We start from the raw sequence: 25,790 nt of genomic DNA, 5'->3' as shown, positions 1-25,790 counted from the left end.
CTATGCACGACAATATATAGGGTCTCGAACTGTCACAAGAAAACCCACTAGTTCAATCAATTTGGAAACATTCTCTGGAAACATGTTGCCATCATCCTCAAACCACGGTGACACCAAAATTAGCAAGAAGATCCTGACAGACATCACCAGCAATGGCGACACTCTTCATAGGAGTTTCTGCGCGAACCGCACTTGTTCTACGATCTATCCAACTAAACAACCAATGTAATTGTCCTTGCTGTGGCCCAGACTCAAAAATACCAATTAGAGCCTTTTGGAATATTCATACCTCGGGTCAGCAAGACCACTGGCATCCAAATGTTCACTTGAAAAACTACCTTGTTTGATATGAGAGCGAACAAATGCTTTCTTCTCATCATCTCCTGTGATCTGAACATTTTTAATGGTATCCTCACATGCTGTTATAAATGTGGTTACCCGGTATTCATCTTCCCCTGTAAAATCCCAGACCTAATCGCCACGCGGTAACACCTGAATAACGTTAGAAGGGTTAGTAGACATGCCGGTGTTAGAAGTAGCTATGCTATTCAAATTAATCCTAACTTGAGGATCAGTTAAAGGAGGAGGTAATAAAAATTTGTCTGACACATTGTCTTTCTGGGTAGGAGAAAGGAGAACTTGCCTGTAATCAAGCGACGTATTATACTTATTACCTGACCTTAGGGTTCTACGATTTAAATCGTCAACTGAGTGTTCTATCAAATTTCACTACTACTGACAGAAATGTCTAGCTTGGATTGCACCTGTGTTTCATGTGAATCTACTGTAACTATTTGTTCAGTAGTGACATTAATATCATCAGCAGTATCTGAATCGCTGTTATAATGTTCCGCCAAGTCGGCAATGTCCCAAGACGATGACTTAGAAAAACTGTCCATTAATACTTAAATAATCATAAAAAAATATCCTAAAAATACTCTTGCCTTTCATTTACAGTAAATAACTTTACTAGTAAAATGAGTAAAATATCAATAAATGAATAAGAGAAACTTAATACTGACTGTAATTACTTCATTATCTATATATTTATATAAAAGATAAGTAAGACACTTATAAAAAGAATATACAGTGGTCCTCGGTTAACGAACACAATTCGTTCCAGAAGGTCGTTCGTTAACCGAAAATTTTGTTAACCGAATCCATTGTTTCAATGGGATATTGGGTAATTGGTTCCAGCTCACCGAAAAGTACATACAAAGTAAAAAAAAAATGCAGTAAAGTACACTTACTTTGAGGTGTGTATGTAGAAGGTTCCTGGTTGAAGATGATGATGGAAATTAGAAGTGGGGGTGGAGGAGATGGGAGAAGAGAAGGAAGTGGGGATGGAGGAGAAATCACCTTTCAGGGGACCCATGCTTGGTGCCGTCATTTTACCAATAAAATTTTAAGTGTAATTCAAGATTATTTTCTTTAAATCAACACTGCACTGCTCTATATATTATCAATATGTTAACTAAAGTTCAGAATGACCAATAATTTCAAAGAAAAATGCAAAAATATTCAAGGCACCAACAAAATAGATGCTCTCTTCACTGTTTCCAAAATTCAACTGACGCCTTGTGACCGACTCATGCATCTGATGGGCGTACAACAAACTAGTTCCCTGTACTGCATATATTATCAATATGTTAAATAAATGTTAAAATTACTAATAATTTTAATATAAAACATGCAAAAATGTTAAAGAGCACAAATTTATTGATATTTACTCCATTGGAAACGAATGTAAACATAGAAGAGATTACTGAATTGGCAGACTACCCCATCAGCTGATCAGCTGATGCTCACAACAAAACGTGATTTTCGGCTTTACGCGGAGTCCCAGGAACATAACCCCTGCATAAGTTGCGAGTCTACTGTACTTATATCAAGTATGCATTTAAACCTGGTAGATAATAATATTCATGGAGACCCACCATCAATTCTGTATCATATTGTAGAAATTCGTGGTATAATGTTGCCTAGCACTCAGGATGGATGGAAACTCTAAGGTGGTTTTCTTATATAATATAAGTTATATGGTAGACAGTCTGGTGCTGGAGGTGCCGTGTGGTGAGGAGCTGCTCAGTAGAGACGTTCGGTGAGTAGCGTGTTGAAGGAGGTAAATGTGCAGGAGCTTCGTTAGAGAAGATGTTGCCTGTTGCTGGCCTCCTGGTTGAATGAAAACTGGACAGCGAGGAGCTTGCTGGAGGAGGTGTTGCGTGTTCAGGAACCGAGAGCAGAATGAAAGAGCTGGTTGGTGAGGAAGCTCAGAGAAGGACAGCTGGTGGGTCGCCATGCTCGCTGGCGGGAGCGAGGACCGCCAGGCAGCGGCGGAGGAGGAGGTGTTGCTTGTTCAGGAAGAGAGGCCAGAATGAGTCTCAATGGAGAGACAGAGTTTATATACCCAGCAGCCGTGAGTCATCTATGAGTCATGTTGGGAAAACCCGAGAAAGTCGCCGGTCTTTGGTTCCGTTGCTAAGATACTGTGACATCTGGTGACGCCCCCGCCTTGCCGCTCGTTTGGTTGCTAGGGAAGATGGTAGCAGCTGGTGGCTGCGGCTACGCAGTTGTAGGGGAGAAGTCCACTACAATATCATCAGTTTCTTTTCAAATTAGTAGAGTTCTGAGCACCATTCCTTTTCTCCCAGTGGTCCTCAGTGGTGTTGTTTTGCCTTTATTTGCTTTAGATGACATAATAATACACCAAGGAAGCACTAAATAATATAATAAAAAACAATGACCAGTGGTCACAACACAAACATGTGGGAGCTGACTCTTCTCCCAACTGCCACTCCAAAGACAGAGTGTGTCTGACTTATTATGGAGGTTTCCGACTTATAGAAGTCTTACTTAGAGGGGTCTTACTTAATTACCAATAATTGCCATACATTATCAAAACAGATACTCTAATCCAGTATCTTTTTTTTTTCAGATTGGTATAGTACACCATCCTGCTATTTATCCACTTGTCGGAGGTGATCCATATGATCCAAACAGCAATGATGTTGTCACAAGTGCAGACCTACATCTTGTGTCTCACTGCTCTCTTGTTATCATGCAGATCAGAGCCCCCTTGATCAAGGTACTGTACTGTACTATGTACGTATATAACTTTGTTAGAAAGGGACCTTCCAACATTATGGAAAAGAATGATGGAGCAGTACAGTACATCTAGAAGAGAATAGAGGAAAGGATACTGTACTCTCCAATTGGAAGAAATAAATGCCTTACTTAACCCTTTAGAGGGCAGGCATTTTTCTCAGCTGACTAAAATCATATGGTGTTAACCAGAATAAAAATCTTAAGTTCGCCGCTGTTCTTTAAAGAGTTAATACCTGTACAGTATCTTGCCTTTTAGGGAATTTTTTTCAAAATACTGTGTTCACTTTTTCAAACTATTCTAGATGGCTGTCATTACTAAAAATGCTAAATACACAAAGCACCATTTCATCCAAATTTAGTGGTCAGAATTATTTGATTTAAAGTGTAAGTGTTCCTTGGGTTACAGTTACACCCTTTCAAAAATCTGACATGACCATAAACCATCCACAATGACATACTCAGATGAGTGCCTCAAGGCCCATTGGGCCCCTTGTTGTTCACTACATACAGTAAACCCTCGAATATTGACAGTAATATGCCCTCCAATATTGTAGTGTGAGGTGAATCATTAATTACCATTAAAATAAAGCAATAATAATGAGATGCATTCCTAGTGTGACCTTTTCATATCTTTTGTGTGGAATTTTGCTCCCTTTTCCCAAAAAAACAATAAAATTCATGAAAAATTAAAGCTATAATATTTAAATAATGTTTATGAATGCACCTTATACAGTGTAAATCAATAATAATAATAATAATAATATGGTCACAAGAGGAGATTGTACGCCATTGTTGTTGACAGTGTTTACACCCAGGATGGCAGTTCTCCAACTGAAACTGAAGAAAATAAGATACTGGTTGTTGCTGTAGTAAAATTAATGTAAGAAGAATATGTATGTTTTAATTAGTGTTGTTTAATGTACAGTAGCAGTAACCACTGATGGTAAAGAAAAAAGTGAGAGACAGATAGTGGAACGACAACGTATGTATTTGAGCACTCGTGGAAGCCTAGCGTCATTTATCTTATTAAGAATATGTACAAAAGATTCATTATCGTTTATGACTGAATATCTCTTTGATTGAATTAATGTTTATGTATGTGAAATGAACAATGCAGTTATTCATTAATAATACGTAGAATATTAAAACACAAGAGGAGACGAGATGGCATTGTTTTCGTTTGTGTTCATACCCATGACGATGGTTCTACATATGAAATGGAAGAAAATAAGACCCTGGTTATAGCTGTAGTAAAATTAATGTAAAAAAAAATATTTTAATTACAGTAATGTTATTTAACCCCTACACTCCAGTTGACGTTCCGGAACGCTCTCCTTTTCGCGGCATTGTTTGTATGCCCAGCGTGGGTTATTACGTTCCAGTGTGACTATTTGCCTGTGACGCCACACGCTCGGCCACAGGGAAGCTTCCTGAATGTAAGTACAGGTGCTGCTCTACTTACGAACGAGTTATGTTCCTGAGGCTTGTTTGTAAGTCCAACTTTACTCTTGTAGATACCAAACATATTGTAAAAAATGAAAAGATTATGGAGATTTAGTCCAGCTATACCCTTTAATACAACCTTAAAACCTGGCTCACTCTTCTCCTCTAAGGTAAGGTTTGTTCTATCTGGAATTTCCTTCAAAATAATCCAGTCTCATCCACATTAAACACCTGTTCTGGCAGGTAACCCCCCTCAGTGATGATGTTTGTATCTCTGAAAGTTTGTAAGTTGAACATTCTTAAGTAGAGGAGCACCTGTACTGTACCTACTTTTGTTTGTTTAATTTTCATTGTTTGTCCATTTTATCAAGTTGTATCAAAGTAATATTGCTAAAAGTAGTGTAATTGTATTGTAGTATTGTACTGTATTACTGGAAAATAATGCCATGATTATGTTATAAATGTACAGGGTATTTATTTGTGGAATTATTATTCCGATAATCATTTATATTCATTACTTGCTCTACCAAACACAAAGACAGCCAGACAGACTGCCTGTGTGTTGCCGAGCACTTTTTATGAAAAATAATGCAATAAAATATTCTAAATGAATTATTTATGGGAAATAAGTATTATGATCAGTAAATATATGCATTACTGGCCATCCCGGACACAAAGGCAAGAAAAAAATGGCCGGTAAGTGCGTAGTGACCACGAGTGCTGGCCGTCAAAACAACACTGTCCCCTTATGTCCCTCGCCACTGTGGCCCCAGGGAAGTTTCCAGCAGATCAATATATAGTTTTTTTTACTTCTTTTTTATTGTTTTATCATTTAAAAAGGTTAAAAAATATTTTGGGAAAAGTTGAATTTTCTCGATTTACCCCGTTTGGGGGATACGGCCAGCGGCATCCTAGCCTGGGGGCGTAGGGGTTAATGTACAGTAGAAGTAACCACTAATGGATTACGCACCACCACATGAAAACATAGCATTATTTCTCCACATAGGAATATGTTTATGAATGTAAAACAAAAATTATACTCACCAATGGTGGAAAAGTCGAAAACTTATGGACACAGCCAATGTTGTCGTAAATTTGTGAGAAGGTGAGGTAGGGGTAATTTGTTGGTGTGTTTGTGCTCCGATCATATTCTTGTTCAAGTTGCATTAGTTTTTTCATTTGTTAGGTCTTCTCCATGACTGTTTAATAGCTCCTGAACATTCTCTTCATCAATTGAGCAATTTCTTACATTTTTTCTTCACACTTGCAGATAGTTTTCAATGTTGATTCTGCCATCTTCAAAGCGCATGAAATATCAACAGACCTCTCACGTTTTTCATATTGTTTTAACACATCTAGATTCTCGGCTAAGCTTATACACTTTCTTTTAGCTTTTAAACCATCACTTGCTCTCTTGTTCATGTTGAATAGGGGCACAAAAATGCCGTAGGATACCTAAGAAAGTTTTTCTCCTGTTCAGATACGTGAAAACTAAATGCCACTAAAGTGCAACTGTTTATGTTAGTGATGCTGGCATAACCACTCACCTGCCCGGCAGCATTCATGCGCAAGGCGTGTTTTGGTTTTTATATATATGTACTGTATATGCATATTTGTATAATACATATTGGGATTTAGTTATTATTTATATGAAAATGTAATTGATTTAATTTTTCTATTTTCTTCGTAAATACGAATAAAATAAAGGTGTAAATTGAATTGGGTCCTAAATTAACCAGGGTTTTAAATATAAATCGTCGTTATTAGAACCGTCGTTATCGGAGGCTTTCCTGAAACCCCCGCGAAAAGCCAAAACCGCGAATACTCTTTTAGGAATCACTGTACCTGTGGCCACCAAACAGCTCAGGTATGTCATGCACTTAACCACTCCTTGCTCTCCACTCACGGCCCGGTGATCTCACTGAGGCACTGTACAGGCATGTACTAACATCATTATTTGAAACTAATCATATTGTAGTATAATAATGGAAAAACGTAAACCCAGTTATATACAAAAAAAATTTGTTTACAAGCAAATAAAAAAAACATTATTTCGCTGAGGTCAGCAACACCCGCATTGCCAGCCTCTCCCTGCTGTCCCGGCGTCTGCCCGCCCTCACGCAGTCATGCCAGTCAGCCAGTCCTCTTCCACCCACATTCCTCCACTTGAAGACTTGTATTCTGACAAAAGACACAAATGAATTGTCAGTCTTCACCACATCTCGAGTCATAGCTCATACCACCTCTGAGCTTGTCCAATAAAACTGTTATTTCCGTTAAGGTCATCACTATTCTTGATCTCTTGGTCACTTTAGAGTCTTTGCTAGTAATATTTGCCTTTGATGAGGCTGACTTACGTCCCGGAGCCATGTGGAATGCACGTGGGAGGACAAACAGAAGAGGTAATCACAGTAGCATTCGCAGTACGGTAGGCACGTGTGGACTGAGGCTTCTCAGAGCAGCGGATGTCTGAGGCGGGAAAGGGTGGCGTGTGTTTGCCGCACCGCACAGGGGAATATCGAAAATGGCGCGAAATTTAAATTTTTGTTTTTAAAGGCTATTTTATATATATATATATATATATATATATATATATATATATATATATATATATATATATATATATATATATATATATATATATATATATATATATATATATATATATATATATATATATATATATATATATATATATATATATATATATATATATATATATATATATATATATATACACAGTCAGTCCTCGACTTGCGGCGGGGTTAGGGACCGACGACCAGGTCTTAAGTTGAATTGGTCGTAAGTCGAAAATGCAAAAATAATACAGAAAATATAAAATGGGTGTCTGTTTTTCTTCTCAGCACTACAAAAACTCTCATTTTTACACTTGCCAGCCATTTTTAAGGGAAAAAGGGAATTACATATGGAAATTTTGTCAGTACAGTACACAGCGCGATCACTAACGTCAGGACTCGAAAATACGTAATTTGAAAAAAAAATTTTATGACTGCAGCGGTCATATATCTGGGTGGTCGTAAGTTGAGGAGTACCGGTATATATAATTTTTTAATAAAAAAAACACGCGAATGGTCAAAACCGTGATAAAAAAATCGCAGAATTACTGTACAGTACATATATTTTTATTGGTACACATCCAGAAAGTACATACAGTATACAGTGGTCCCTCGGTTAACAAACACAATTCGTTCCACAGAGTCGTTCATTAACCAAATATTTCGTTGACCGAATCTATTATTTCAATGGGATATTGGATAATTGGTTCCAACTCACAGAAAAAGTATACAGTACATACAAAGTACTGTATACCGGTAATAGAATTAACAAAACATTAAATATAAACTAGATACAATACTATACTGTACAGTCTACTGTATAATAATAAATAAAAAACAATAGAATACTATATTTTAACTTACTTTGAGGTATGTATGTCATATTCCCGGCTGCTTTGTTTACATATCAAACAGCTGATTGTAGAGGCAGTCGATGATGACATGCCATATTCTTTACAGAGTGCATTGGTTCTAATGCCTTCTTCATATTTCATAATAATTTCTGCACTGTACATTATCAATATGTTAACTAAATTTCAGAATGACCAATAATTTTAATGTAAAAATTCAAAAATATTCATGAGACCGACAAAATCGATGTTCACTCCACTAAACAAAGTTAAACTGAAAAGCAACGTTGAGTGATTCAATCAGCTGATGAGCGCACAAAAACTGCTCCCTGTACTGTCTATATTATCAATATGTTAACTAAATTTCAGAATGACCAATAATTTTAATATAAAAAATGCATAAATATTCAAGAGGCCAACTTTCTTGATATTTACTCCACTGGAAACGAATGTAAACAAGAACCAATTACTGTATTGGCAGACTAGCCGATCAGCTGATCAACTGATGCGCACAACAAAACGTGTTTGTCGTAAGGATTTCGTTAATCGAACTGAAAATCCTTATGGGAGCTAATTCGTTAATCGAACCGTTCGTTAACCGAGGGACCACTCTACATGTATACCTGACCCTAGCTTTGTGCTGTGGTTGTGTTCTGCGACAACACAACATACTGGGAATCCGCATATACGTAGTGAATACTGTACTTAATCTTATGGGGAAAATTTGGATATGTTTCACAACTACTAAAAGTCAGCAGTAATGCTATAAAATTTGTGGACAAATCATTACATTACTCTAGTGTGGGTTAGAAATAAAGATAATATAATATAAAACTATAAAATATAATATAGAACTATAAACTAAGACATATGAAGAGCATGGGTGTTTGTGTGGAAAGTGGAAGTGTGTGCAATAGTTGACTCACCACTCCAGCCGAGTCCCGTGATACAGCGCAGTAGACACACACACACACACACACACACACACACACACACACACACACACACACACACACTGTGCCACATTTCACAACCATTTCTGGAACACTATTGCTATAAAAGTTGTAGAAAAATCATTTAAATACAGCTCCTCCCCGACTTACGACCACCCGCACTTACGACCTGCCTCGGTCATACCAAAATTTTGTCAAATTACGTATTTTCGAGTCCCGACGTCAGTGATTGCGCTGTGTACTGACAAAAAAATATTTTGTAATTCACTTTAAAATGGCTGGCAAGCTTAAAAGTGAGAGTTTTGTGGTGCTGAGAAGAAAAAGAGACACCCCTTTTAGATTTTCTATGTATTATTTAAGCATTTTCGACTTACGACCATTTCAACTTACGACCTGGATTTGGGTCCCTAACCCCGTCGTAAGTCGAGGAGGAGCTGTACTCTAATGTGGCTTAGAAATAAAGATAATATAATATAAAAGTAATATCTCCGTTAGCCGGAATCCCTCAAACCCGGAACTCTCCAATAGCCGGACTTGAAATTTTCTCGGAAAATCATTCCCAAAGTTGGAATTTTCCGGAAAATTCCGGTTTTGGTAATGATTTTCCTTTGGGCACATTTTCTGGAAAATTCCGAGGATGGGGTAGTTTTTTCCAGGTTTGATAGATGAAAATCTGGCACATTTTCTGGAAATTCCAAGAAAATTTAACATTACCCTGAAAATTCTGCAAAATTCTGGGGATAAGGGATATTTTTTTTCGGGTTCGAGAGATGGTGTAGTGGACAATTTCTGGAACTTCCGAGAAAATTTTTCTGATACCCGGAAAATTTCGGGGATGAGGGATATTTTTCCGGGTTCGAGAGACGATGTAATTGACAATTTCTGGAACTTCCGAGAAAATTTTTCTGTTACCCGGGAAATTCCAGGGATGAGGGATTTTTTCCGGCTTTGAAAGAGTCGTCTCATTGCCTGGAAATCTCTCATTCCCGGAAGTGCTCTGAAACAATTGTTCCCTCGGTTAACGAGCACAATCTGTTCCATCAGGTTGCTCATTAACCGAAACCATTGTTTCAGTGGGTTTTTGGGTAATTGGTTCCAGCTCACCGAAAATTGCCTAAATTCAACAAAAAAGGTAGAAAAGTACACTTACTTTGAGCTGTGTATGTAGAAGGCTCCTGGATGATGATGATGATGATGATGATGGGAATTAGAATGGGGGTGGAGAAGGGAGAAGAGAAGCCATTGGGGTGGAAGAGAAGTCACCCCATGGTGCTATTTCACCCATAAAATTTTAGTGCTCTTGGTGTAATTCAAGATGATTTTCTTTAAATCAACACTGCACTGCATTATATATTGTCAATATGTAAAATAAATTTCAAAATGATCAATAATTTGCTTGGAAACTCAGAAAAAAAGCGTTTAGTTGAAGAGAGTCTCAAGCAATATATTACCTCCACTGAAAAGAGAGAGAGACTAACGCTTGTTTGTGTGTTGACAGGCTGGATGGCGCGCCAGAAACTAGTTTCTTTACCTTCAATTATGTTTAATAATTGTTAAAATGACTAAAAAAATTTAATATTAAACTTTTAAAATTATTGAATAGTATAAACTTCTTGATATTTACTAAAATAGTAAGGAATTTAAGCCCTAAAACCGATTACTGTATTGGCGGACTAATACTACAGCTGGTGGACCGCCAAATGCAAGCAAAAACATGTTGAGGTCGGCTTGTAAAAAACTCGTTAATCGAGGGATTGCTCGTTAACCGAAGTTAAGAATCTTATGGACGGTAAATCGTTAACCGAAATCTTGTTAACTGAGGCACTCGTTAATATAAAACAGAACTAGTGCACCAATTCTTCTACAGAACGCATAATAGGGAATCTTTTCCGCAGAGAATTAATTGTGGGTAGAAATAAAAGTCGCTGCATAAATGTGAATGCACATAAAGTGATTTTCAGTGTACAGTGATTTCTGCTATAACGTGTTTTTTAACGCGAATTTGCTCTAACGCGATTTATGAATTAGGAACGATATTTGTATAACGCGATTTTTGCTTACTATTTCTCCAATTTTGTGGTACAGTGGGGTATGCTATAACGAATCTAATTGGTTCTAGAACCTTGTTCGTTATAGCATTCGTTCGTTATAGGATTAATCCGTTCCAGGCCCCCAAATACAACCACTTAACACTGAAAAATATAATATAAAATTGTAAAAATTGTAAAAAAGTGCATAAATATGCATCTAAACCCCTGAAATAAAGAATATCATTAATATTTGTAATAAAAAAACAATAAATTAGAAAAAAAAAATTAAATAATGTTCGTTGTAGGAGTTTCGTTCGTTATAGCATTCTCAATTTTATAGGTAAAACCGTTCGTTATAGGAATATTCGTAGTAGGATCCGTTCGTTATAGCATACCCCACTGTATTAACTGTGAATATAGTAAAGAAGAATATCAACAAGAAGCGTTCTGGTGATAGAATTCCCGGTGATGATCGTAAAAGAAAGGATATAACACTTGAAGAGAAGCTCGATTTTATCAACCTCAAAATCACCCTTCTCCCCCATCAAGTAAAGTGTTACATTTACTGTATGATTTCATTATTAGATATGAATGTAACATTTATTTAGACTGTGCTATCCTTTGTGTTAGGCTAACTACTAAATTTTTTCGATTTCGAGTAATCTGCACCTAACCCTATTTTCTCCATAAGCCTGTTATTTTATTACAGCGATTTTCTATAACACGATATTTTACAAGAACACAATTATCGTTTATAGCAGAACTACTGTATTATAATTACGTCAGTATAATTAGCACGTACAGGGGGCCCCTCCAAGTTCTCGGATTTTTATTTCGCGGTCCTCTATTATTCGCGTACGACACCCTGGATATACTGAAGAATGTCTGTGGGTAGTTTTAAATTTGCCCGCATTTTCTCTGCTGGGACAGGGAGCCATTCGTTTTAAGGACAGTAATTTCTTTTACCTGTATTGTAAATATGTGTGTGTGTGTAGACACACACACACATACCGGTACACAAAACACATACAAATAAATAATAATGGGAAAATACTCTCACAAATATTCAGTAACAAATTTATTACAAATGTAAGTTTACCCTCAAGTCTGTGCTTTATTACTTTATTAATAAAGCACAGACTTGAGGGTAGACTCACATTTTTAATAAATTTGTTTTTTATTATTTGTGAGAGTATTTTCCCATTATTATTTATTTGTATGTGTGTGTCTACACACACACATACAGTATATACAATACAGTACAGGTAAAAGAAATAATTGTCCTAAGGGCAAACACATACTGTAAAGGGAATACAGGTGCAGTAAAAGTGATAAATAATGAGGAATGGATACAGTGTGACTGAGCACTTACCTTTAATGTAGTCAGCTGAATGCACACGGGGCCCCCATAATTTTCTATTTACAGGATACCTGGAGATTATATTAATTGGATGAAGCAGAAGAGGAGACAGGGCTGGGTGGGTCATCAATGTCGCTTTCTTCAAACAGGTTTATGTGCTGTGGAAACTTGCTGGTTGAAGGTATTGGATCAAACTAAGGGAGTGAAGAGGCAGCACTGGTGGGGCGTGAGGAGACAGCACTGGGGGACTTTTTAAAATAGATGTCCAATTTAGACTGCACAGTTTGTTTTTTCTTTTCATTATAAATTTCTCTGTAGCAAGCAAGTGCATCTTGGGTCATTCTGTCAACTTTGGCATAACGCTCATAATTTTGATCCATGCCATCAAACATTTGCATTCCATTATTAATTGTAGCAAATGCCTCTGCCATTTGTTTCACTGAAAACTTTTTGGGGGGTGCAGGTTCTTCTTCTACATTTTGTCTCTCTTCTTCCTCTGCAATTTTCTGTGCATCTAGTTCAATAAGATCCTCATTACTGAGCTCTTCTGCTACACTCTCAACCAACTGTTCAACATCTTCATTATCAATTTCTAACTCCAGCTGTTTAGCTAACTTCATTATCTTGTTACTAATATCCGAAATAACTTCATTTTCATTAACTCCTTTGAAACTGTATGTCCGCTCAGGCATGCGCTTCCACAATAATCCAGTCTCATCCACATTGAATATTTGCTCAGGCAAATAATTCCTTTCCACAATCACTTCATCTAACTCCTTCTTAAAAGATTTGGCAGCACCAACCATCTAACTCCTTCTTAAAAGCTTTGGCAGCACCAACATCGGCACTAGCTGCCTCTCCACTCACCTTAACATTGTGTAGACTGTAGCGTTTTTTTAATCTATCAAACCACCCATAACTTCCTGTAAAGGTTTAATCACATTCATCTCCTGCCTGCTCCTTCAAGCTTTGGAACAGGCTTCTTGCTTTAGCCTGTATGGTTAGAAGGCTTAAGGGTACACGCTTCTGTATCTGGTCTTCTATCCATATCACCAATAATTTTTCCATATCTTGAAAAGGACCTTGTCTTTTCTTTGAAATTATAGTTTCCTTTATAGGTGTTGTTCCTTTCACTACATAACGAATACATTCCTTGTCCTTCAGAATAGTGCATATGGTCGAGTGTGAGACACCTAGGTCACTTGAGATTGTTGCTACAGTTTTTCCATTCTCATGCTGAGTTATTATCTTCATTTTCATCTCAAAAGTAATTGCCTGTCTCCTTTTCTTTGGAGCACCACCAGCACTCTCACTTTTACACTTTCCAGTCATTATAAAGTCAATTAAATACGATAATAACGAAAGTTCACAGCGCGATCAGTATAGGATACGATAGCTAAACACCAACTAAGCGCTCCACTGAGTGAGTGTACCCACGCGGCGACCAGAGCCCGCCACGCTCTCGCCCGGGACAGAAACATTTCGGTATTGAAAATGCGTGCGTCATTTGAAAATATTTTTAGTTACGACTGCCGCGGTCGTATGTACCGATGGTCGTAAGGTCAGAGCAGGTCGTAAGTACCGATGGACGTAAGTCCAAGCAGTCGTAAGTCGGGGACTACCTGTACTGTATACATTTCTTTGTACACAAGTAAAAATGTGGTCTTAATATATCACGAGCGTTAACATGAATTGTCATAGATTGGGATATCGTAAATAAAGGTTTACCTATACTAGCAAAATTATAGGAAAAATTTTTGCTGTTGGGCGATATTTCACAAAATTTGAAATACATTTTTGCATGTCAATTTCTAGTTCCCTGTGGACTGACGAGGTTCAGTCTGGTTAATCTCTCCTCTCCAGTTGAGTTCTCAAGTGGGTTTTCAGCCTCTTTAGGGTTGAGAAAGAGCTCTACTGTTGCTGTTGTAACAGGTAAAGTCAGAACTTTGATATTTGAGAAAAAAATCTTTATTACATTCAAAGTTGGTATAGTATCTATGGCATTTAAAGTTAATGTTCTTTCATGTACAGTATTGTCTGGATTTACGCGGTTTTTGTTAACGCGTTTGGTCATTTACGCGGTGCCTTGCCAGAATAAAATGTTTTAATTACGCGGTAAATTTGGTCATTTACGCGGGAAGCGGCGCGGGCAGGGTGCGCACAAGGTCGCCCAGTCATCAAAACATTACCGAGTTCTTCACCCGCCACCCACCACAGCCGGCCCAAGTCAGTGATAGTGATAGTGAGAATATGGACTTTGAGGGGTTTGACAAAGAGGCCCTGCAAGCCTCTGTGATGGATAGTGATACAATTGATACAAGTGATACAGGTGAGGGCCAATAATCTGCCCTCTGCTTCGGAACCAACCCTGTGTGCCCAACCATATTTTCTACTAACGTAAGTGTTAAAAAACCTAATATTATTGATATTTCTCTTAATTATTAATTGTGTGTGCATACCATCATAAAATTAAGATGTTATTTTGACTACAAGGTACGTATTGTGTCGGAAAAAGTGGAGTTTGGGGCTGGGCCCTGTCTCTATTTCAATTGGTCCCACATGTTCTGTTATTTCATTAATGCAGTGCTGGTTTTACGCGGACCTCCACGGGTTCAGTTGACCGCGTAAATCCAGACTATACTGTACTGTACATATCTAAAAAGTATCTATCCGCACACTGTGTGAAACATTATGAGACGACAGGTGATAGATATTGGGACATGGATTTACTTTGGTACTGTATATAATTAATATGATGTTCGCTTACCAAATGTAGTAGGATCAGTATGCCACAGAGCCACACATACCAACCCTCCCGGGACATCACGAGTTGCATGTAGCATTTCAGAAGTCATCGGACCCATCCTGGCAGATACAGTACTTTTTTGAGATACTGTACTGTACCTTTCTCCCAGTTTCTTTTTTTCTTTCCCATACAGAAAATTCAGCAGAGAATCCCTCGGGTGTTGAAAAAATCTTTAAACAAGTCAAGGCATTTCATTATATCTTTAACAGAGGCCCTTTGTGAATTTTTGGGGAATAGTTTTGTATAAGAACAATAACTACTTAAGAAAACTAAGTTACTGTAATTACAAGCATTTACATTTTATAAAGTACTTAATTTTTTTAGTACTTTTACTTAAGTATGGTTTTCTAATATTTTTACTCCAATGCAATTGCAAAAACAATTTTTTTTACTCATTACATGTAAACTAATAATACATTTTTTAATTAATTAATTAATTAATTAGTTATGAACGATAATAAAATAATTGGGTGGGTGGAGTCAGGATGGGTGTGGGGAGACACCACATGGTCACATACGTAGAGGTCTGGTGAGGTAAGGTGACATCAGGTCAGGTCAGGTGGCAGTGGCCATGACATTGGACTTTCCTTTTGATCTTCTTGTGTCCATTAACACCTTCACCAGCCACCTCTCCCAGCCTACCCTCTTATCCCAGTCCCACCCTCCCCCATTGAATCCCCTCTCTTCTCCCCCACCTTTCCTTCAGGGGCTTGCTTTTCTTGTTAGATGTCAGGTGCTCTTTGCATAAACATTACCTGTACCTAAAATAAATTTAAAAGAGGATGTGATTCTAAAATAATTTACATAATGCTGTCCTAGATATAAAGCCTGTATCTATACATGTGTGTGAGACTGAGTGCACAGTATTTAAAATTCTGCTTAAATAACTAAGTACCATTGTCTACCCCCCCCCCTTCCCCAGCACCCGCTAGATGTTAAGTGGTGCAAAAAATTCAGCCACTCATCAATTAGAATCGAAAAGTGACATCATGACAGCCACACCCCAATTAGAGGGGTGTGGCTGAAGGAGTTTGATAGCTACTTGGCATGGCCAGGAGATGGAATGGAGCTACTAAGGTCTTTTCCAACATTTTGTGACTTATCTCTCAATCTTAACACCCCATTATCTGCATCTGTTGCTTGTGATCATCTGTTTAGTCAGGCTGGGCTTATTATTTATTATTTGATTAATTTATTACACCCTAGGGGGCGACAAGACTATGCGGTCAGACACTAATACATTGGTAATCGTGTCTCGCAGGACACACTATGACTTGTGAGATGGAGAGTGGGAGTTAGCACCACCAAAGTTTGGGTAACATACAAGAATTATATCTAAATTATTAAAAATAAGTAGGTGGTGACATATACAGTAATGGTTAGTGGCTTGACCTGTGGTAGGAGGTCCCTGACAGTGGGACAGTCAGGGCAATAGTGTTGAAGGGTGTTAGTACTGGGACAGTTACAGAGTTTACATGAAGAGAAGTGCGGGTCATCCCTGCCCTAGATACATGCCAGATAGTTCTGCATCCTAACCCAATGTGGACAGAGACAACATTATGTCTATGGACCCTAAGTCCACATCGACGATACTTGTGTGCATAAGGAAGAAAGTGATCATATTGTTAGATGGATATATTTTCAGCCTGTTTACTATCTCTCCGATGGATTGTAGAGATAAGAGCGACTGAACGTATTTTCTTTCAGTAGGTCATGCTGGGCATAGATTTAGTATTAAAAGATCCTGATTGGACAGTCTTAATTTTGAGAATCAGTAATTCATTAATCTCAATAGAAAGATTAGCAAATAAACATGTGTAATGCTATGTGTCATTTATATTTAGTAGGGTTGAACCGATTAGTCGGTAGCTAATCGGCCAATTTGCAATTAATCGGTAATCAGATTTTTGGCCGATTAATCGGGCTGATTACTTGAAATTTATCTTTGTAATTTCATATTTACCTGTATAAGGTATTAATGTCAGTATGGTGATCTAGCCAAAACTCTGATGCCTCTCCAAAGCTTTTATATCTAGCAAGTACCTATATAAATGTATATTAGTTACATCATTTATATTAGTTTCATGTGCTCCTTCTAATTTTACTCCATTTCCCATATTATGGAACATGTTAAAAATATAGACAGACAGAAAACATGAAAATAAGAGAACAAATTCTTTCATTTTGTTTTAAATTTTCATAAATAACAAAAACTCTTTTACTTTCAAGCCCTTTACAGATGTATGTCTGGTTTACATGACTTGGACCAAAAATATTTTGTTACCTCATTGATATCAAATGAAGACTCACTCATGATTAATCAACCAAAGTAACATCAAATTCAACTTTAAATTTACAGTAATATCTCCATTAGCCGGAATCCTCAAACCCGGAACTCTCCAATAGCATGAATTGAAATTTTCTCGGAAAATCAGTCCCAAAGCCGGAATTTTCCGGAAAATTCCGGCTTTGGGAACGATTTTCCGAAGGGGCACATTTTACGGAAAATTACAAAAAAATTCCAGGGATGAGCGCAATTTCTGGAATTTCCGAGAACATTTTTCCATTACCCAGAAAATTCTGGGGATGAGGGATATTATTCCGGGTTTGAGAGATGATGTAATGGGCAATTTCTGGGGCTTCCGAGAACATTTTTCCGTTACGCGAAAAATTTTAGGTATGAGGGATTTTTTCCCAGCTTTGACAGTCATCTTGTTACCCGGAATCTCTCATTCCGGAAGTGCTCTGCACCAATTATTCCCGCTAACGGAGATTTCACTGTATTTTCTAGTACTGTACAGTATTCAACATAAATATTGCTGCAGCTCTAAATTTCGAAAATTAAACAACATTGCCTTTTATCGCACCTGACCTGACGTCACCTCACGAGACCTCTAGGTATGTGACCGTGTGGTGTCTCCCCACACCCATACCATACCCTTCATGGCTCCACCCACACAACTCGTTTACTATGGTTGATAATTAATCAATTAATTAAAAAATATATGACTAGTTTGCCACCGACATTAAAACTCTTTGTTTGTTTGTTTGGGACAAATAACGAGTAACAATATTTTTTTTCAATTGTATTAGAGTAAAAGTATTAGAAAACCATACTTAAGTAAAAGTACTAAAAAAATTTAGTAATTTTTTAAAAGTAGATACCCAAAAATATTACTTGAGTAGAGTACAGGTTGACAACCCTTTATCCGAAATTCCGAAAACCGAAAAGCTCTAAAAACCGAAAGTTTTTTTGTGGGTTTTTTTTTTTTTTTTTTTTTTAACAGGGATTATTAGCCCACCCAGGCACAGATCACTGACCCACATCGGGGCCTGGGGGGCAAAAATGTAATAGTAATAATAATTATAATAATAATAATTATTCATAGTAAATAAAATTTTTAATAAAAATACACCAAAATAAAATAATAATGATTACAATAACAATAATAATAATAATAATATTAAAATATAATAATAAAATTAATAATAATAATAACAATAATACTGTAATAATAAAATAATAATACAGTAAGGAAATACAAGAATGAAAAAAGATCAAAAGTGAGAAACACGACCTAGACCTATGAATTATTATTATTATTTTTATTATATTTTCGACCCCCAGGCCCCAATGTGGGTCAGTGATCTATGCCTGGGTGGGCTAATACACATATAAAAAAAAAAAAAAACCTAACCATTCTGAAAACCGAAAAATTCCAAAACCGAAATGCTTCTGGCCCCAAGGATTTCGGATAAAGGATTGTCAACCTGTACTCTATTAAATTTATTTCGTTGCTTTACAACTCTGTAAATACACTACAATAGCAAAGCATTTAAGTGGTGATAAATACACTACTATAGCACAGCATTTATTAAGTGGTGATAAATACACTGCATTAGTATTTATTAAGCGATGATAAATACACAACTGTCCTGTGCTAATTTACTAAGTGTTGAAGACAAACATTGTCGTAATCCGATCAGCTGTTTGTTCTTTGTAAACAAATGACTCATGTTTTTCAGTGTGGGATTCTTTTTTCAGGAAAGCTGATTCTTTTAGGATAATATTTTATCAACCTGGCACCAAATGATCCTAAATTATATGAGAATTGTGGTGGAATTACAAAAAAAGTGTTAAAGAAGTCTTGTGGGAGTTAGGGGGAGGGAGCCACCCACCCATGCTCCCCCCCCCCTCCTCCCTCTCCTCTCCCAGCTGCTCCCAGATAAACATTTGTCTTCCACATACAATATGCTCCTACACTTATTTGTTCTTATTTTTATCTTTATAGTACTGTACAGTGTACAAATTCTGTGGGTTTTTTTTTTGCATATAACACTTTACAGTAAATAACAATCATCTCGTTCACAACTCTTGTTGACAACCAGACTTATATGTCTGATTTTCAACCTAGAGAGTTTGATTTCATATTTTTTCTTGTTGATGTAATATTCTTTTAATAACCCTGTTATACGCTTAAAGACCTTAGTTGTTGAAGCGCAGTAATAACATAACAAAACTGGTTTTCTTTAAACAGTTCAGATACGCAGCGTTATCTCCAACCCCCATGTATTCGCTGTACAGTACATCCCTACATATGAAAAAATCAAGATAGAATTATGAATTTGACTGAGTAGAGCTATTGTTATAATTTCAGGGAGGTTTCATCCCCATAAATCCACTCTAGGCTGTTTCCTTATTACATTTACCTTATCATTGTGACACATTAACTTTCAGAGTGAGCGAGACAGCCTTCTCTCCGAGCTTGTATCCTGGTGCAAGTCAGTTGGAATTCATGATATAGTGATGCTGGCCTCTTGCAATGCTTGCGAACGCTGGGACTACAATCAAATCACAGGCTCACAGCTACGATACCTCACCTCTAAGGTGCCACAGAAAGATGTAGAAATCCTCAAGTTAGTACAGTCTTGTGGTTATAAAGTACTGAACTGTACAGTACCTGTACAACAGGTTGACCCTCTTTTATCCAGCAACCTTGAGATCAGGACTTTGTCAGACATTTCTGATAAATTCCTGTTGAATAGAATGTTGATAACTAATTTTACAATAACCTAAGCTACACTTGGCTTAATGCCCTATAGGTTATGGATTTCTTTGTACAATATACAAATTTGGCACACCACAGTGAATAAATTTAATAAATAAACAAGTAATGCTACAATAATATTTAATAAGTGAATAATAAGTATAAAAGAAATTGCATTTTAAAATAGTGAATGATAAGTGTGTAGAATTTACCACCTTCCCCACCCCCTCTAAATGCCAATTTTGGTACTATCGGAGGCCACATTTTCCCTAGGATGAATATTGCTTTTCCACTCGGGATGCCTTGGTATGTGCTGACAGCTTTGCTGGGGTTATACTGGATGGTATGAGCGCATTTTTCTCATCTTCTACCAAAACTTTCACTTTATTGTACAATCATGGTATGATCGCTCCTGTTCTCTTGCATGTAGGGAGAGAGATAGGGCGTATCAAGTTATGAAATTATTTCCTTCTCCTGTTAGTCACTCCTTTCATTACTTTTAGGAATCATTGTAAGGCTATTCTTCGTACGGCCAAGCAGATTTTATAAAAAGAAAGTCCGCTGACCTGACAAACTCTTCTTATATTACCATATTTTAAAGCATATTGGACGCACGGCCATACATGTATAAGACGCACCCCCTATTTTAGCAGGGAGTATTTAGGAGCAAAACTTTTTTTTTGTATTTTCCTCCTGTATCCATAGTTTTCTTAAAACAATATATACAGTACGTACCAGTAAATGTGAAGAATAATTAAAAATAATACCAATAAATAGGTTACAACAAAAAATACTCAATTTCCAAACCAGAAAATAAAAGCCAAATGAAAGTTTAATGCAGTCGCCTTCTGCATATACAATACTGTCTATCTTTACTCCCTTTTTATCATAGTAACAGCGACTCCACCTCCGCTGATTCCCTAACAACGCTCCCCCCACCACCACCAACCGCCCAGCCGTCCTCCCCCTCCTCCACTAAGCCAACTAACTCGTGTGCAAAGAAATGTATATTCCTTTTATGTGTTTGCCCTTAGGACAATAATTTCTTTTACTTTTTTCACAATATGTATGTAGGATGGTGTGTGCATGTATATCAGTAAAAATAAATGAAGAGAGTTACGTATATATACCCAAAAATACGAGTTGGAAAACAACAGCTTGGCCCAGTATCCTGGTTACAGAGACGGGTCTAACCTGGCTACAATGCTACCAGCGATGTTAACAGATGCAAATGTGAAAAGAAAGTTATCTGTAAATCTTCCTTTGTATCAGTTATTTGTAATGGGGTATGCTATAACGAACGGATCCTACTACGAATATTCCTATAACGAACGGTTTTACTTATAAAATTGAGAATGCTATAACGAATGCGGATGAATACGGGACTATTTCGCCTGGCGCATGAATATTGTTGTACCGCGACCCACAACAAGAGCGTCAGGCGCCATCTTTGTCTCATTGTGTAGCCAGTGCACCACTGTTATTGTTGAAATTTCGTCTTTTGATGTGGAAATAGAGTTATTTGTATAAATATTTTGTTATACAAGTGTACAATTGTAACAATGAATCGTCCAAAGCGAGTGAGAAAGCTTATAACTCTTGAAACTAAGAAAGAAATCATAAAGAAACGTGAGGATGGAACAAGCATTGCAAAACTTAGTGATGAGTATGGGATGGCTAAATCGACTATATGTACGATTTTAGAAAATAAAGAGGAGTTGAAAACTGTGCAAGTGGCTAAGGGAATCTCTAGACTTAGCAAAGCAAGGTGTAATGTGATTGAGGAGACAGAAAATTTACTCTTAGTGTGGATAAAGGAGAAAGAAATGGCAGGTGATAACATTAGTGAAGCTAAAATTTGTGAGAAGGCCAGACAATTGTTTGAGGACCTTATAGCCAAGACTCCCAGTGCAAGTGATAGTGATGTGCCAGTGTTTAGGGGTACCAAGGGGTGGTTTACTGGTTTCAGAAGGAGAAATAAATTACATAGTGTTGTGAAACATGGTGATGCTGCTAGTGCAGATAAGGAAGCAGCTAAGGAACACCATGACATTTTTTTGAATGTGATTAAAGAGGGAGGCTTTGTTTCTCAGCAAGTATTCAACTGTGATGAAACTGGACTTTTTTGGAAAAAAATGCCTTGCCGTACATAAATTACCAAGGAGGAAACTTCTGGCCATAAGCCAATGAAAGACAGGCTTACCCTCCTTCTTTGTGCTAATGATTCTGGTGACTGCAAAATAAAGCCACTCCTTGTGTACCATGCAGAAAACCCCAGAGCTTTCAAAAATATTAGGAAGACCTGCCTTGGTGTTATGTGGCGGTCAAACCCAAAGGCTTGGGTGACCAGGAATTTATTCTCTTGAGTGGGTGATTGAGGTGTTTGGACCCAGTGTTCGGGAATACCTCGGGGAGAATAATCTTCCACTGAAAGCTTTGTTGGTGATGGACAATGCACCAGCCCACCCTCCTAATATGATGGTTGAATTGCCAGAGGAGTTCAACTTCATCACTGTGCACTTCTTGCCACCCAACACAACACCTCTCATCCAGCCCATGGATCAACAGGTAATATCTAACTTTTAGAAGCTGTACACAAAGGCACTGTTTAGAAAATGTTTTGCGTCCACTTCTTCCAGTGATGTTAGTTTGAAGGAATTTTGGAAGAGTCACTTCAATATAGCAGATGCTGTTTTTTTAATTACCTCAGCCTGGAAAGAGGTTACTGTGAGGTGTCTTTGTGCTGCTTGGAGGCCATTGTGGCCTGAATGTGTGCTTCAAAGAGACTTTGAAGGCTTCGAAGAGTTAGAAGAAGAGGCTGTTGTTCATGAAATTGTGTCTCTGGGCAATTCCATGGGCCTGGAAGTGGATGATGATGATGTTGAGGAGTTGGTGGAAGAGCACAGTAAGGAACTGTCCACTGAGGAGTTGCTTGAACTTCACAAAGAAGAAAACGAGACACTGAAGCAGAGCTTAACTTCTGAGGAGTCAGGGGAGGATGAGGACAAGGAGGAAAGCCGCATCATTCCAGCCAAAAATCTCAAGGATGCGTTTTTTTGCTGGAGCAAACTGTCCAAACTTGCTGAGGATTATCATCCTGATGTTGGTTCTGTGCAAAAGGCCATCAGTGTGTTTAATGACAATGTTATGAACTACTTTTGGAAGGTCCAGAAATCAAGGTTGAAGCAGCCAACCCTGGATTCCTTTAAAAGGGTAACAGAAGAACCTACAGACAAAGTGCCTGTGAGACAGTCACCAAAAAGGGCAAGGAAGGATGACTCCTCTCCTTCCACCTCTTCTCCATAATTCTCTCCTCCCCCCTCCCCCTCTGCCTCCTGTCCTGCATGCTGAACAACACTAAGGTAATATAAAGTACCGTATTTTTTACATTTTCCACAGAATTTTTTCAGTGTTAAGTGGTTGTATTTGCGGGCCTGGAACGGATTAATCCTATAACGAACGAATGCTATAACGAACGAGGTTCTAGAACCAATTAGATTCGTTATAGCATACCCACTGTAGATTGAAAAATAAATGTTCGCAGGTATGGCATTAATAGATTGTAATGCTTGTAAGAGTTCAGAAATGGTTACCGCTTAGCTACCTTTAAGGAGTTGGGTGTCTGCCATATGGTCGTTAATAGTCTCAGGTTATCCTCATCATTACAGAACAGAGTGGTTTTAGATCGACCTTTTATATTTACAATAAAATGTATCAATTAAAAATAATAATAATGTGTTTAAGTAAGCAATAACATATTTTTAATTCTGGGATTAGGTTAGGTAGAATTTAGCTACTGGAGACAGCAACTGGGGGATTCATTAGCTTGCAGGAGCCCACAACATATAGGATACAGGTTGATTTTTTTTTTTGCCATTTTTCGGGCAAAAACGTGTGTCTTATATTCCATAAAATACAGTAAATCCTTCTGGTCCTTAACCAAAAACATCTGTAATAACATCTGTGCTCCCTATTTTCCTCCTCTCTTCCAACCTGATGACTCTATAGCCAACTCTCCCTCTGATAAAGCCAATCTCTTTGGCACCTTATTTATATCTAACCCTAACATAGATGATTCCAACTCTACCCCTCCTACTCCTATTGAACCTATGCACTTTCCTATAATCTCCACTCGTAGGGTTGCTGGTGTGTTGTCCAATTTGGATGTGAGTAAGGCACATGGATCAGACAGAATACCTCCTCATGTTCTGGCCCCTGTGCCTACTCGCCTCTTTTGGCTTTGCCTCAAAACCCAAATTTTCCTTCTTCTTGGAAGCATGCCTCGGTTCAGCCCATTCCGAAAAAGGGTGACCATTCTAATCCCTCTAACTATCGCCCCCATTGCCCTAAATTCATCCCTCTCTTAAGATTTTTGAAATTATCTTAAACTCTCATTTTCTCCGTCACTTTGATTGCCTTTCTCTTTTGTCGGATTACCAGTATGGCTTTCACCAGGTGAAATCTACTGGTGATCTGCTCTCCTACTGCACCCCTCTTTGGTCATCCTCTCTTAGGGATTATGGGAAAACTTTCGTCATGGCCCTCAACATCTCCAAAGCATTTGACAGGGTATGGCACAAGTCTTTGCTTTCTAAACTTCCCTCTTATAGTTTCTCTCCTCCACTTTGTTTTCTAATTTTTAGCTTCCTTGAGAACTGATCCACTACCAATAGTAGTGTTCCACAGGGTTCTGTTCTTTCACCTACTCTCTTCCTTTTTATCAATGATTTACTTCACACTACTACAAATTCTATCCATTCTTATGCTGATGATTCTACTCTTCACTCTTCTTCACATTTTTTCCCTTCCCCCTAACTCTCACACTAGATCTGTTTCTAGAGCTGATATCATTTCATCTATCAATGCATATCTTGCAGCATCTCCAAATGGGGAGGTAAAAATTGCGTCAAATTGAATCGTGATAAAACACAGTTACACTTTCCAAAATAGAAGATCTTGCACCAATCACATTTCAGGGTGCAGTCATTTTGCCAAATCTTAAAATAGATATGCTTGGCCTCACCATTTCTTCTAATATGTCATGGAAGCCACACATCCACAACATTGCTAAAGCTGCCTCCCGAAAGCTGGGAATGCTGTACAGATGCCGTAGCTACTTCACTCCTGAGCAGTTACTTCAGGTTTATAAGGGATTCATACGTCCTAACTTGGAGTACAGGTACTTTTCTCATATCTAGGGTGGTTCTTCTGTCCAACTGTTAGATAGGGTGGAATCAGAGGCATTTTGTTGTATTAGCTCTCCTCCTTTAGTCGATAATCTCTCTTCCCTTTCTCTTCGTTGCAATGTTGCTTCACTCTCTCTTATACAGGTACTTTAACTGGCAATGTTCAGTAGATATGGCATCTTGTGTACCTCCTGTAAGGCAGTGATGTCGTAACACTCTTCTTGCCTGCGGTGCACACTGTTTCTGTGTGGATGTCGTCGGTCACACTAGAATAACCCATGATAGTACATCCCTCTTTCCTCACACAGCCAAACTGTAGAATGCTGTTCCTTCTTCTGTGTTTCCATCCTCTTTGAATGTCTCGCTTCAAAAAGCTGGGTTCTGGCTACTTTGTGGTGTAGATTAACATAGTCTTTTTCTCTTCATTTTTTT

At 37.8% G+C, this 25,790-nt stretch overlaps 1 protein-coding gene across 1 annotated transcript in view; it reads left to right on the top strand.

Moving 5' to 3' along the window:
• Nucleotides 1–25,790, top strand: part of LOC121877179 (proteasome assembly chaperone 2-like) — a 75,986-nt gene that overhangs the window by 19,286 nt on the left and 30,910 nt on the right. Inside the window, exons 3-4 of the mRNA XM_042382821.1 lie at nucleotides 2,936–3,085; nucleotides 19,863–20,041. Of these exons, the coding sequence (XP_042238755.1) occupies nucleotides 2,936–3,085; nucleotides 19,863–20,041 (329 nt within the window). The remainder of the gene's footprint in view (nucleotides 1–2,935; nucleotides 3,086–19,862; nucleotides 20,042–25,790) is intronic.

Source organism: Homarus americanus, unplaced genomic scaffold (assembly GCF_018991925.1).
Source record: "Homarus americanus isolate GMGI-L3 unplaced genomic scaffold, GMGI_Hamer_2.0 scaffold51859, whole genome shotgun sequence".
Taxonomy (NCBI): Eukaryota; Metazoa; Arthropoda; class Malacostraca; order Decapoda; family Nephropidae; genus Homarus; species Homarus americanus.
Note: the sequence above shows the minus strand (reverse complement) of the source record. Positions and strands in the feature narration are given on the sequence as shown.